Source organism: Gallinula chloropus, assembly GCF_964237585.1.
Source record: "Gallinula chloropus genome assembly, chromosome: 4".
In the NCBI taxonomy this organism is placed as follows: domain Eukaryota; kingdom Metazoa; phylum Chordata; class Aves; order Gruiformes; family Rallidae; genus Gallinula; species Gallinula chloropus.
The window spans coordinates 83,709,848-83,725,462 of NC_140088.1; the positions used below are offsets into that span (position 1 = coordinate 83,709,848).

Sequence of the window (15,615 nt, forward strand, 5' to 3'; positions counted from 1 at the left end):
GGATTTAAATGAAAGGTTGAATGTAACCATTGGGTTCAAACCCTTCCCAACTAAAAGACAAGCTGGAAACCACTGCAGTGCCATTCAGTCCTTCTGGAAATGCCCCTGGCTGCATTTTTACCCAGTTCACTGGTATTTTCCCCATCTAGAAAAAAATCACTGGGAGTCCTCACCCAGCTAAGAAAAAGCCAAATATCAGCAGCCCAACACAACTCATTTGTCTTCCCAGGGCCTGTGCAAACTACACCACCCCACTCCAATGCAAACATTTGGGCTATAAAGAAGCTATTAATAGAAACAAGAGATAGCAGGCAGTTTATTATAACCATGGATCGGGTTTTTTTTGTTGCCTCCTCCAACACTTGAATAATGCAGAGCTCTCCAGAGTTTTGCAGGGATCTAAATCATTGCCTATGTTAATATAAACAGCACGGAGGACAGTCGCTGCCTCGTCAGCCTCTGCGTGGTTGGATAGTAGTGATAGTCAGAGAATTTCCATCAAAAATTGTTTCAAGCAGAAACTGGGGTTATTAATTAAACAAAACCTATTCGCAGGGAATGACTTCTGTCTTCAAATTACTCTCCCTCACAATATTTTCTCTTTTTCCATCCAAAAAAAAAGCCAAACGTGCAAACAAAACCCAACAGCCCCAAACTGGGAATTTTAGGGCCGAAAATGGAAGTCTTGTGCAATGCCTGGCCAAAAGGTTTTCAGCCAAAAATGCAGCAAAATTATAAAAAAAACCCCCACAGAAACCACAAAAACCAGCCAAAGCCAAAAACCTGCCAGCAAATACTGATTTGGGGGCTTTAAAGAAAAAAAAAAAAGCCAAAAAAAAAAAAGCATGGGAGAACATACTTTGCAAGCTGCTACATTATACATGCACCCGCAGCGCATCTCGTCTTTTTGGAGGCTGAGAGGAAGATGTTGAGAAGCACAACTGCTGGGTAAGCCCTGCATAAGCAGAGTGGGGGCTTTCAAAACCCAATGATGCATTTCCAGAGCCCCAGGAGGCTTTCATCAGGAACCCTTCCTCTCCTCCTCAGCCACCACAACTCTTGAGTGCTGAGCCCAACAGAGCCACAACAGCTCTTCTTAGTCAGGGCAAGAGCGAGGGTTTTGCCTTCAACTTCTTCATCCTTAAAAATGACTGAATAATTATTTTTTTCTTTCATTTTCCAAGTGCTGGGATGTGTATTTACAAAACCTGAATGCTTCCAGAAACTGAAGCCGTGTAAAACAGGTGGCTCTAAGAATGAAGCTAAGACAGCCTTAAGCCTGGCTGAGCTGGTGCTGCCCCATGGATTTGGGTTACTTAGAGCCTGGATACAGTTCATCTGCATAGATAACAAATTTGGTTGGGTTTCCAGCCTCTGACTGTAGGTTTGATGGAAGGATTTGACCACAAAGTGGAAGAGCAGCAGCTTTTGAAACAGAAAAGATGCAGCAGAGCCTGGGAGAGACACTGCTGTGAGGCTAGTGGTAATAAAAGCATTTTACTTTCAGATTCAATTTGTTGCTGCAGATGAACTCGCTCCTCCACTTACAGCAACCACCCCGCTGTGAATATGAAATTAAATGTTGCTATAGATTTAAATCCAATCTTCCAAATTCCCAACACGAGGACTAGATTTAGGAAACTAATGAGGGATTGTTTTTTACAGTTTTGAAATTGCTTTAGCCAATCTGCGAACTCTTTCCTGCAGGTCACAAAGTGGGATGAGGGTAAACAGGTCAAAGAGGGCATCCACAAGCAGGTACTCTTCAAGCTCAGGCCACCGTAAGCAAAAGGGCCATCAACAAGTAAAGCTTAATGAGTTTAATTCCTAGGGGGTGGCCAAAGAACACTGACTATTGAGGCAAATTCATCCCTGACAACTGCAGGAGTATTATTATTATCATCACCCTGCCTACAGCCTGAGTCACAGATCTGAGATCTACAACACTGGTGCTGTAGAAACACGTAACAGAGTCAGGTGGGAATCATCACACCCAATGTGGTACCTCCAGATGGGCCTTTGCAGCCCAGCACAGAGGAATGAGCCTTTTTAAGGGGGTTTATTCTCCTCCCAAGACAGACGCTTGTGGGTGCTCATGTGAAACATCCCCAACAGTGCCCATTTGTCTCTGCTGACAATCAAAGGAGTCCAGGAACACAACTGAGATGAAGATATCTATGCTAGTGATGTCTCAACTCTGGCAAGACAAGTGCTCCTCCTTGCAGCTGTGAGCGCTGGGTGTGGATTTGCCATACTGGTTCCAGTGCAGTACTGGTTAGGGATATTCCTGCACTGGGACCTAGATTAGGGGACAAATCCAGACGTTTTTTTCCCCTAACTGTCTATTTTGTGAGATTTCCTCCTCCAGAGCACTTCTTTGATCTGGCTGACAAAGCACCCTGACAAGCTGGGCATGGGGGATACATGACATCACAACTCCTGATGTCCTGCAACATGAAACCCAGCCGAACAGGGCAATGGGGCAGCAACCTTACTTGGGGCTCTACCATGCCTCGGGCAGCACTCTGCCCTTCCTCCTTTCCTCTTCTTCAAGTGCCAAGAATTCCTGCTATTTATTCTGCTGCCAGTCTTGTTTTCAGCATCAACAACATTATGTCAGCAGAAGGACAGTTTTCAGTGTTGCCCTACTTGAAGCCATTAGCACCAGACACCGTCACCAAACGACTGTGTAATAATAACCTAGTATTTCTGATCCCTTTTCCTTCTTTTCTCAAAAAGTTCTGGACTCACATCCACCAAGACATGAATTTTAGAAGGACAGGAATTTTGGGGAAAAAAAAAATCTTGCTTTTTTATAATTTTCCCTTATGACTATTAGGATTTTTGAAGCCTGAGGGATGCTTTTTAAATGCCTGAAGTTGGCAACGATCAAGCCTCAAGCCATTTGATACAGGTCTAACCCTACTACCTCCCTAAACCAGTTCCAGAGCAGTAAATACACCCACAGTTCAAGAAGTTATTTCACTTAATTTTAAGCACGAAGTTTTATAAAATAAAAGGAATATTAGGATCCCAGTGAGCAAGCTGGGAATAGTTTGGTAGATGCCACCACCTAAATGTTGCTGAACAGCTCTCTAGCCTTCACTAACCATGTTGGTGAGATCTCTGCTGATTTAAGGGATTCAACTTTCCTGGGTTCCAGCAGCGCTGGGGCAACCCTGACCATGGCAGTTGGAGCTGGCTGTTCCAACTGACCTAGTAAGTCAACTTGGAAGAAGGGACTGGCTCCAAAGAAACTTATTCCTCAGCTCCCAAATCACCAGATTGCTGAAATGAAACACTAATTGGATCTGATGAGTCCCATACAGCCAAACTGAAGAAAAGAGCATTAGGAAAAGGAAGGAAAAAAATCATTCATTAGGGCTGAGAGGTGAAGATGGAGGCAGAGAGATGGAAAACTGGGCTGTTTACCAACTGGAGCTTTACCAAGTCAAGGAGAACAGCATGGAGGAGTATAAGGGAAGGGAAAGCAATAACAATCTGAGAAGGGAAGGAAGTTAGAGAGGAGCAGGAGTAAGGAAAGGAGGTAACTTGAGTCACACCAAGATGACTGCAGAAGGGATGATGACCATAGTAGCCCCACAGTTGGGTGCTTCAACGGAAGAAAATGGTGTAGTCTTGAAAAACAAGCAAGATTCCAGGAGAAGTATGAGTGGGAAACAGGGAATTAATGCTGATAATTAGACAAACTTGATTTGGCAGATGATGAAGAAAGGAGGATGTCAGGGTTGTGTGCCCAAGACGTTGTCGCTTTAACATCAAGTTTTCCAGGCATCTGGATCCTTTAAAAAGGCAACACCACACCTGGGGCTGGGCTGGGGCAGAAGGAAAGGGCACAGATGAAAAACAGACACACCAATGAAACAAAAGCAAAAACGCTGCAGAGAAGAGCAAGGAATTTGGAAGGAGGCAGTTGACAAGGACCTAGAGCTTGCCTAAGCCCAGAGGCTTTCAGGGTGACAGGCACTGGGTGCCTCCCCAGACCATACCATGTTTTTGCTTCCCTTACATCAAAGCCTTAAGGCTGCACCTTTGGGAAATGGCTGCTACAGCTGCAAGGATTTACAGGCTGATGGAGGAAACACCAGGCTGGGTTTCCAGGCTGACTGATGATACCATGCTTATCTGGTATCTGGACTCAGTATCTGTGGGTCATTAAAGAGGAGGTGCAGGAACAGGAGCTACTGAGCACAGGTATCCAGGTGTTAGAGCCGGGCACAGCTTCATTTATAAACTTTAAGCAGCAATCAGAAGTTTATTCCTAGCTTCCCCCCCCACCCAATCTCCTGCTCCTGGCACCCCACAACCGTTCATCTCCAAGGAGGCACCGGGCCACGCTCCATCCCCTCCCATCCCTCTCCCTGCTTCCCACCGACTTCCTTTGGCTTCTAAGTGTTTCTTTACCGCCCTAAGTGGCGGATAGTCCTGAGGGCAGTGGGTGGCCTCCCCGCGCCGTCTCACAAGCTGATTACGGGCATCACACCAAATTCACAGGCTGTCAATGCAGCCGCTCCACACGGCTCACAAACAATTATCAAGAAGAAGGAGCTGGGATTAGAAAAATCCACAGGGGCACCTCCACCTAGAGAGGAGAGTGAAAAATTGCATGTGTGTCTCTGTGTGTGTGTGTGTGTGTGTGTGTGTGTGAGTTAAGTGTGCGATGGGAGTGGGGAAGGATGAACAACCCATGTCTGGCAGCACCAATGGCACTGAAAACTTGGCCCAACAAGCTCCCACCCTTCCTGAACATGGGGCAGGGGGAAAAAAATCAAGATCTTATTTTTTCCTCTCACTAATTTTATAGGTGTAATGAGCCAGCTCAGCTCTAATTCATCTAATTAAATACCTTAGAGTCTCCTTCGAGCTCTGGTTAGACACCCTCAAACATTACCTGGCTTTATTTTAAAGCACAGAGCTGTAAACATAACTTTTTGTTACTCTCACTCCCCAAAATCAGAAGATTTGTAAACCTGTATATCAGAGCCCAAGCATCCTTGTAAATGGTTCCAGCGGCACAGTCCACTGTGCTGTGGGAGTCCAGGCTGCAAGGGCAGGTATGGCCAAAGCCACCTGTGATGCAGCCTTTACAATGCCAGCGTTATTTTACAGCCATCATCTCAGGCTTAAACAGACTTCACCTCTCAGCTTCCTTAGGAGAAGGAAAAGATCTTTCTGCTGAAATCCTATGTGGTTGTGAGGTTGCCTGGGGTTGTAAGGGATGTTTTCAAGACAACGCACACTTCGATTTTGCAAAATGCTAACTTTGGGAGGGGATGGACACATAACACATGGAATCCATCTTGCTTGAAAACATCATTTTTGCTGTGTCCATTTGTGCAGAGGCAGCCTCTGCTTTCATCTGATCTCTCAGACCCACACTAGGTTTTGCTGATGGACTCCTACACAGCTTATTTATTTTTTTCTGAAAAAGTGAAATAAAAAATGTAGGAGTTACAATTTTTGTGTAACCTCTGTGCTCGACCAGTTCCAACTGTGGCTGAGATTCCTGCACGGATTATAATCTACAAATCCTGTGGGAATACACCCACAAAACTCAAGAGTCCAGCTCTGTAGAAACCCTACAGCAACTATAAGAGTCTCCAGAAAGCTGAATTTTCCTGGAAGCAACCTCACCAAGGCTTCTATACAGAATAAAGCTGCCCCAAGATGACTTACTAAGACACCCACACCAGAGAGGAGTAATTTCCCACTGCAAGAGCAGGAATTTGAGTGCTGGAGTGTCTAAGTTTGAGTTTCTGCTCTGGAGAGCTTCCTACATTGGTCCCAACACCAAGTCATATAGCTTGTCTCCACTTCCCAACTGTGCAACAGAGCTGAGAGCCAAGTCCGACCTTCCAGGAGCACCCCAGAGATCTGCAGGGGTTCCCACACAACATGCCCAGCTAAACCACTCTGGCATTGGTTCCCTACCTCTACCAGCTTGTTTGGAGTCAGGATTTAGGGTCAGGAAGCAAGGAGGCACCGTTAAAATTAAAAGGCCTGGATCTGTCTGTGAAGAGCTGCTCGAAACACCCCCTGTACGCTGCAACCGGCAGTGACTCCAAGGTGAGTCATTAGTAGCTGATAGCACCAAAGTTATTAATGGCATTAATCACCTGACTTTTTTAACCCAGATTTACCCAATAAGGTGAGCCAAAAGGACACATTCAAGATCTGGGAAGGTACATTTTAACTGTACAGATCACTACAAAATATGCAGCCTGGCTGGCAGTCATGGTTACGTGACATTGCATCTCTGTCTTTTATACAAAAGAAGACAAAACACCTACTTTTGTCAGAATTTAGCTCAGGTTGCTAAGTGAGAACAACATATTTATTTGCCTCTATGCTGACAAGACCATAAACCCCAAACTTGCACTTAATAAAAAACCTTGTTAGAAGTTGCAAACCCCAGTATATCTGAAAGGGGAAGGAGGGAATCCAGCTACTCCACTAACCGGGGAAAACCCCACTGTCCCTCCACTTAAGAGGTGCTTGATCTCAAATACGTGTTCATCAGGGGAGAATAAAACCCCTATCAGAAGCCTAGGTGGTGACAATAGACATTCCCTGGTTAAGTTACAGACATCTATATATGTAAGACACTCTTTATGCCTGCCAGACTCTCTGCAGTCTAATTAGAGCCCATCCTGTCAACAGGGGAGGACAATGCCAGCAGCACCGACGTATGTGGCACCTCCAGGGTACAAGAGGTGGACAACAGATGGACAACAAGCTAATCACCTGGGCACTGAGATGAGTGACAGCACTCTGCTACTGGGAGATGTCAGATACACAGCCAAATCATACTGGCAGAAGAGATAAACCCTTTGGAGATGTCACACAGGGTCTTCAGTATCACAAGGGGCAATATTTGGAGCCAGCTTTGGCAGAACCTGAAGCTATGATGCAGAAACTAAAAGCATGATGTGTATAAAGCTCTGGTCCAAAGACTACAGAAACCAGTGACAACACCACCAGTGCCATGAGATGCTTCAAGGGGAGTGTATGGGGCGACCCAATGCCTCACCACTACAGGCTCCAAGCCAGGGAAGCCCTAGGCTAACCCCACTGGGTCTCCAGGCTGCAGGTCTCAGCACCAGTGACAACCCAGAAATCAGAGAGCACCTGCTCACAGCCCTTGTCCTGAACTGGTTTAATTTGCAGGCTTCTAATTGCAGCTCTAGGAATCCCTTCTGATGTCAAACTGAAGTTACAGTCTAAGGCCAACGTACTGATAGGGCTGATCCCAGTGCTGGAAGGGATTAACAGTACAGTGGCAAATTGAGTTTGGATTCAAAAACCTACTTGTATGTATAAAGCAGTTACAACAATAAGCTCAGTGTGATTAGGTGACTTTTTTAACATTTTAAAAGCATGACAAAACTAGCAGAGAGCAAGAGGGTGCATGTCCATGTGTGTCTGCTGGAAAGGGTTCCTGTGTTACTACAGGCTCTGCAATCAGCATAGCTCTTTTGGGGGAAAAAACACCCCCAACATTTAAAATACCCTTGGTCTCTCTCAAGTCCTTTTACTACTCCCTGCCCTTGTTTGCCTTGCTTAGGAAAACCAACTGGTACTAATTGCGCTTCGTACACCACCATCATGAACAGCGGCCAGATATCAGAAAATAAGGCCTAATCACAGGAATTTTAATTGGTTTTTTTTATAAAAATACAACAATTACTGCTCAGCATTCCGAAAAGCAGTAAAATGCAAGCAATCAAAAGAAAAGGCAGGAAGGAGGCTGCTGTATGAAGCGTGCATTAAAAATAAACTACAATCACAGAAGGAGAAACAGAAATCTAGGCTACTTCATGGTAAATCAGACTCCTCTAAACGTACTGTCTGCTGCAAGACAAGCTGGGAGACGTCACACACACGTGCGGAGCGGGTAGGCCCAGGTCTCGGCATGTGCCAGCAGTAGAGATGGTGCAGAAGAATTACATAAGAATTTAGAGATGCAAGAGATCTGTTCTATCAGTCTTTTCAACTCTTTCCCCACACTTAGTCTTAAAATTATCCTTTCTGGTGTCTTTTCTAGCCTTCCTTCAAGTGACTTCTTCAGCTGAGTACCACACGGGAGAAGAGAGGAAGTTCTGGGCCTGCCACTGCTTTCCTCACCTGAAGCTACACTGTGACTTGTATTGAGCTGGGAGTAGGTGGGCAGGGGGAAGGAATATTGGGGACAAAATATTGAAATGCTCAAAAAAATTGTAAAAAAGGATATTGGTTCCTCAAAAAATCCTCATCCTGAAGGGCTGCAAATCAGGAGTCCCGTGTGTAGCACTGGATGTGCCAGAGAAGCGCTGCCTCTCGCTGACAGCAGTTCCCCTCTCTCTGCCATGGGAAAGGAATCGGGTGATTTGCAAAGATTAATTGCAAGAAGCACAAAGCCAAAATCTGCTCTTTCCTTTCATGTGAGAAAGCAGTTTGTTTGTCCTGCTCATTAGATAAAAGACACGGAGGGTGAAGACGATGGGAAGCACAATCACGAGTCAAGTGATCTGCTGTTTTGTGAGCCTTCTCCCTGCGCCGCTCGCCAACTGCAAACATGGAAGGGGCTCGTTTTAATTAATACCGGGTCTCAGCAGACCACTGGAGGCAGTGGCACTTGTTTTCAGGTCATCTGGTCCTAATAGGCTCACACTGGGAGGTGATTTGTTGCTAACTGACAGCAGAGATCAGTTAATGAGGGCTGAGGCCTTACAATTCAACAGAATGAACCTCAGGGCTGTTTCTATATTATCTGTCATCATCATTTGAAAAACAAAACAACCAATGAAAACCTCAAAGCAACAAACTCCTCAAGGAGATCCTGGCTATTAATCCAGATATTTACAATATAAAAATGCTGTTGGCTCAGCAGGGTTTTCTCTAGGCTGCTCTATGTAGAAATTGAGCACGCAGTAAGTGGTGCTATGGGTTATAAGGACATGAGCTATTCTGTGGTAATACACACATCAGTAGTGTCCCCAGCTGCTTGTCTGCATGGGGACATTGGTGTCTTAAGCAACTTCTCTCACTTCTCACATACCCTGTGTGCCGCAGTGTGCTCCACTTTGGAAGGAGACCTTCCAACATCAGGAAGAAGAAAGTATCCATGAAAGCCCTTCCCCACTCCCCCAAGTACATCGATAGATCTAAGGAAAGGCTCCCACTTCCTCATAACAATATCCTGCCCCTCAGTGCACCAGAGCTACAAAACCACTGCTATTAGAGAGCTCACTGTACTCTTCGCACATGCTAAGGACATCCCAGCAGAAGCCCAGGCTGGTGGGGCCATGGTGGCACTGACACAAGAAGGCAGCAACACCTGCTGAGGGAAGATTTCCTCTTCCACAAGTTTGTAATGCTGTAAGTACAGAATACCATAGCGTCCTCTTTCCTCATGGTGCTTTTGAAGCTGTCCCTGTGACGGACAGCCGAGGTGTGCAAGCCAACCAGGCACCAGGGCTCCTGCTGAAGATGCACCTACAAGTTCCATGGGCTCACCCAGCAGTGAAGAGGTAACACAGGCATCACAGAGCCAGAGACACAAAATACTGTCAAGCAGAAGCACAGTGCCCACTCGAACCTGCAAGGCACTGACTCTACACCCTTTGCTACCAGTGGTGCAAAGCTGTCAGGCAGCTGCAGAACATGGAGATAAACTTTGTGCAGACTGTTTACTGTCCTCAGTTCCCAGGCAGGAGCTCCTGCCTCCATACTTCTCATAATGCCTGTTCTAGACAAATATTTTACCTTTAAAAAAAAGATTAAATAAGCCTATGCAGCTTTTTTCCCCTGAAGGTGAGTTCCCTGAGAGGAACCTGGTACACATGGCATGGTGAGCACAGGGCAGTTTATTTGCAGAAAAAAAAGCTGGGAAAGGATGTCTGTGGCTTGAGAAAAAGGGCAAAAGTCTTAGCCAAAGTTAAAAAAAATACAAACTGCTGTGGGGTCTTTCATGTTCCAGCAGAAAAGGCACAACTGCACATTTCAGAGGCTTATTTGAAAACCCAACATCAGAAATAACTTCTGTAAGTTGCTCCTGAAAAATGTACCCATCTCCTTGGGAATTAGCTGACGTGACTAATGATGTCAAGTTGTGCTTCTGGGGAATCTGAGTACTAAGAGCCTGATGCCTGCACCATGAGGTCACAATTCTAGCAACTTTAAAAGCTCCTTGTTTACAGATTACTTCAGATATGACTTGAACACTGTTGCCAGCAGCAAAGCCACACTGCAGGGACCCAGGCCATGCACAAAGCAGGATAAGCTGGAAGCAATTAGCGGTAGAAAGTCTCCTTCTGTCGGAAAGTTTGGGCATGCACGGACAGAGACACCTCATGGTTAAAATATTCCCTGGTTATGTAGACTGAATTCTGTCAATTAAGAGATAAACACGCTTGGCAATTCAAACAAACATCTCAAAAGCACTGTGGTACTACTGCAAGGGAGCAGTTACTTTGTCGGGAAATATATAGATATAAAGCGTTACCCACTGCTATTGAGACAGCACTTATGACAGCTCCCAAGTAGCCCTGGATGAACTTGGATGTCGGAGAAGGCTTTGGAAAGAAAAACAAAACATATTTTCAATAAACAAACTTCTGGTTATTAAAAATGCAACCGAGCTTTTTTTGTTTGTTTTGTTTTCGGTTTATTTGTTTTAAACCAGAGACAGGTTTGTCATATTGTTCTGTGACACATGGTCTGTCGTCTAGCAGCGGCAAAAGCAAGGAAAATTGTAGCCTCACGAGCAAGGTTAAAGGGAATGGAAAATTAATTGGCATCAGAAAATTATAATAATAGCAGCTTAAAGGAAGTATGCGAATGAAATTCAGCAAATGGTACAAAATTAGCATTCTTACACCCTAGCGATGAACCCCAAACTCTCCACATTAAATATTTGTCTTTGACATGTTATCTCAATGAGCTGGATGGTTTCCAACTCAGCTTCCCATCCTGAACTTCCCACATCCCAACACAGGATGAATGAAGGCTAAAGCGAAGGAAGAGACCCAACAGCCCAACCGCTTTCTGGCACCAGTGCTGGTAGCACCCGTAAAGTCCTCAGGAGACGGCAGCATGAGCACGGAGCTGCCTCCTGCTCTCCAAAACCCCAGATTCCAGTTTGGTTTGTGCTCATTTACATCTCAAATCAAACCCGCTCGTACCAGTTAGAACTCTACACTGGGTTCAGCTCAAAGGCACTGAGCGTTACTTATGTGCCTCGAGTGATTCTGAGCTCCTCACGCCGTTTGCAGCCGAGATTGAAAATGGAAGCCTACACCAGGAGAACGGCCAATCTCTAAATTCATCATCACAGCACCGACCCTGGAGTTTCTATTAACAGCAAAGAGACAGGAATTATGTCTCCGTGTCAAAACAGACCTGAGGCGCTGCGCACGCCACATATGTTGGGTCTCCTCACCTTTGTCGCGTTGCGGTTTGCATAGTTGACGCAGGCGTTGTGGCTCTGATTCAACCACTGAAGAGGAAACAAGAAGAGACAGGCATAAACAGAACTTCACAAAGACTGGGAGAAAAAAAAAAACACCCCCCAGAAAATCATCGACAAACATGGGAGCGCTGCAGGAAAAATCATCTCCCTTTGCAACTCGTCACCTCTTTTCAAAGGCTCGTGCACGCCCCACATCTGATTTAATGCCCTTCAAAGAGAGGGATAGGAATTCCAAGGCACCCAGTGCCCAAAGGGCAGTTCTGCTTCCTGGTACACCCAATGTACAACTCTTCTACCAGCCCAATCCACCTCCACACAACACCTCAGTGCTGGTAGTCTTTGTTTTCATCAGCACCAAATCCATGATGCTGTTAGGAAGAAGCATAAACCCAGCAGCCATTGTGTCAGTCACTTATTAAACTTCACAGTTCTCAAACAGAGGGTCACTGGAGGCTTCAGCTGAGGAACAGGAGATAAGCTGACAGATGACACTGAACTGGTATTTCTGTCCTCAACTTTTTGGAGCACAATTTGTCACTAAAGCAGTGTGGCACTGCAGGTTTTACCTGCAGCAACTACTGGCAATGTAAAGAAAGCTGTAGATTTCATCCCCAAAACACCATGTTCCTAGTGTGAGACCTGGACTCCTCTCCAACAGTGGCCAGAGCTAAGATGGATGAGGAGGAATGAAGTAAGGGTCAGGAGAGTGAAGCAAGGCACTAAAATGCAGGGACTGGCCCAGTTGTTGCCAAGTTCACACTCCAAGAGCATGTTTTTCCTATGGACCAGGTCTCTAGCCTGGAGCTTTGGACCTAGCAAACCTTGCTCTCTTTGTGTTCTTTAAATAATTCTTAGAAGAAAAAACTAAATACAAACTCAGTTTGCCAGTATGTGCTGGAAATCTGCCTCAATTTTCCAGATGTGAGGTTTGGGTGGGTTGTTTTTTAGCACATTGAACACAGAGGTCCCTGCCTTTGCACAGCACAGCTACCTCTGAAATTCCTGGGCATGGGGCCTCCCCCTGCCCCCAGCCCTGTGCACACACTGCACTTCCAATGGGTATTCACCAAGGAAGATCCCAACAACCTGACAGGCTGTCTCCAAAACATCAGATGTATGAGCTTAAGGGTTTACATCTTCATGGAAGTGCACACTGTGCATCATTGTGCTCTAGATGATCCTGCTGTAGCAGGTGGACTAGATGATCTCCAGAGGTCCCTTCCAGCCCTGATCATTTTGTGATTCTGTGATTTACACCTCTAGATGATGGGTCTTCTTTGAGATGCTGGTCTATTTTGCATCTCCCTTGAGATGGCATAAATAGCTGGGTGCTGAAAAGAAGACCCAATATTAGCCCCTTCCAGACCTACCAAACCATTCCCTAATTATACCCAGCCACATCACCTCTCCATTACCCAATGCACTGCCAGCACAGAAATGCCACATGCATCAGTTTGTCCTCAAGACACAAGTCAACTGCTGCTTTCCTTTCCATCACATTCTCCACCCATTCCGACCAGTGTTACCTGCCAAAACACCGTGGATGCCAGTGTCTGGTTGGGCAGGAGAAGACCAACAACCTGCAAGAGAAGAGATTTTCTTATCAGTAAATGTGTTGTTGCTTTGCTCTTGGTGTTCTTCTAGGCATGCAAACAGCAAGCTTCTTTCTAATGACTTGAACAAATTAACCTCTTTTGTGGGTTTATTTCATTATAGTTCTTGAGCTTCCTGACAATTTCCAAGCTTCTACAAAGCTTCTTGAGCTTCTCTCAATTTTCCAGTGGTGAAACAGAGTAAGGTAGCTGCCCATGAAGGCTTTGCATCTTCAATTATTGCTTGCAACATACCTTGAAAAGAGTCTGGCAGCATATACCATCCAAAGATTGGTTAATTAAAATGTAATTGATTGTTTAATCCAGGTATTTCTGATTTATAACACAAACATTGCATGAATGCAAGAGTTCAAAGTTGCTACTATTGGCAGTGAAGGGGGGTTTTCTTATTTTCCTTTGGCACATTCTCCCTTTCAAGCACAAGAAAGAAATCCGATCTGAACATCTGAAGACAGGAGTGCCACCTGGAAGCACATGTGCTCCTGTTTGGGAGCCTGAGTTTTGTTTTAAGAAAAGAGAATTGTTGATGTGTCATACTCCGAGCTGTGAAAACTCCTGCTTGGGTTATGAGCTCAGGCTGACAATCACCATCTCCCAGAGGTTTACAGTAGCCTGTCCCAGCACATCTGGTGAGGTGCTGCCTACTGCTGCGTGAATCTGAGATGCCATGGGCTGTACAAGGTCAGCCATCACAGCACCTCAGGTCACACACGTGTATGTTGCCTGCACAGCCCTGAGAGCATCCTTGGGACATGCCTCAATACAGCACACAGGCACACCCTGTGCATTTCTTCAACATCTCCATTTCTTACACACAACACAGCACTACCAGACTCCTTCCTATCTCGTTTTGTGGCAATCTTTCCTCTTAAACCATAAGAGGAAAGGGATGCAAAGCAAGGTAACTCTTCACAATAAACCCAGCAAACATGGGCAGGGAGATGAGTTCTTGGGGAAGAAACAGGCAAGATGAGACACTTCCTAACATCGCTTGTCATCTCCCCTCCTGCACCTCAAATGCCTGACAGTTTCTGAAAAAGATGGTCTTCTTGCTGCAAAACCAGCCTGGTGCCTTTGTTAAGAGTATAAAGACTAAACAACTCCTTTTACTTCTAAAGACTTTTCAAACACTCGTGTGAACTGAAACATTTTCCAAGGCATCTGGGCAAAAAGGCTCTGAGTTTCTTAACAAACTCAGACTCTCCTCTGCCCCATTTTCTCTAAGTTTATTCCTCCAGCAGCTCAGAAGGAAGCAAACTTCCCTGATAGAGCAGAGAGCCTGCCGCAAGGAGGGATAAGCTAAAGCCATCCCTGCACATCTGCAGCAGCATCAGTTGAAGAGGAGGCAACTTCTACGCTTCAGGACATGAGAGAAATAACAACAAACAAAAGGGTAATAGGGTTGGGAGGCCTGATTTCATTTACATCATCTTTCCTTTCTCTTCCTCCTCCTCCTCCAGCTTTTCCTCCTACAGCCTTTCGTGAAGTTACAGCTACTTCGTACGCTGGCCGAGCGCCAGCCTGTGCAAGTTACACTAATTTACCGCTTCCATTCAGTATGGGGATCTTGTCATTAATTAATCCACCGCCGCTCTTAACCAAACGGATTCAATAGGCGATAAACCTCCTTCACCCCAGGACTGACTTCTGGCCCTGAAGCCAGCGGTCTAATGAGGCTCTTGGAGGAGAAGTGGGGGGGGAAGACTGCAAGGCAGCTACTTACATTGTCAGCTGAAGCCGAGCGCCGAGAAAAAATGAGAGGAAAATAAATAAATAAAAAAAAAGAGCACCCAAAATCTGTATGACTGAAAGAGGCACGTTTAAATGCAAACTCTCCATATGTGCAAGAGTCTGTCAAGAAATGTACAGTTTCACTTTTAATTACTGTCAGGGGAAAAAATAACTAAGAAGGAAAACAAAATAAAAAAAGCTTCTAAACACTAGAAAAGTACCAGCTACAAAATTTAATTGCCTATCAGGTGTGAAAGGACCTTTGTGGCCTCAAAGCCAGACTAAAGCCACTGCTTGGACATCTGCTGGCTCTGAGCAGCCTCATGGCACATTTGCATTATGAGTGCTCCCTCTTGCAAGCCCCAAGCCCTGCCTTAGGCATCAGCAAGAGAGTCGTCTGCAACCCCACATCAACTCCCGGGTCTTCTCTGTGCACTTTGAAACCCCACCAAGACTCTCTGATTTCTAAAGGGCTGGAGAAAATGAGGTGCTTAAAGTTGTGGGTGGCAGCTGGGAACAGTGGCATGGCTTCTGCTCCATCCTCATTACCCATGGCTTGGGCTGAATTTCCTAAACGCAGATAAATCTTCCTCCTTGGAGCCTTTTGCCCCTGGGATGAAACACAAGCCCAGGGTAAAAGGCTGCAGCCCAGCAGCCGCCCTGTACGTCTCACCCTGACAGCGAAGAGAGATAATGCCAGCAGCTGGATTTGCTCCATCCCAGGCTGAGGTCAAGGTGGGCAAACACAAACTCTGCCTACACTTCCACATCCTCCATCCTGTCCTCACTCTGCCACTTGAG

General features: G+C 45.6%; 1 protein-coding gene across 1 annotated transcript in view; it reads right to left on the reverse strand.

The window, feature by feature from the left end:
• The window catches only part of SFXN5 (sideroflexin 5), a gene marked incomplete at its 5' end in the record, with an annotated part of 94,557 nt that overhangs the window by 36,685 nt on the left and 42,257 nt on the right, over positions 1-15,615 (reverse strand). The window contains 3 exons of the mRNA XM_084263572.1: positions 10,509-10,574; positions 11,441-11,497; positions 12,997-13,050. Of these exons, the coding sequence (XP_084119698.1) occupies positions 10,509-10,574; positions 11,441-11,497; positions 12,997-13,050 (177 nt within the window). The remainder of the gene's footprint in view (positions 1-10,508; positions 10,575-11,440; positions 11,498-12,996; positions 13,051-15,615) is intronic.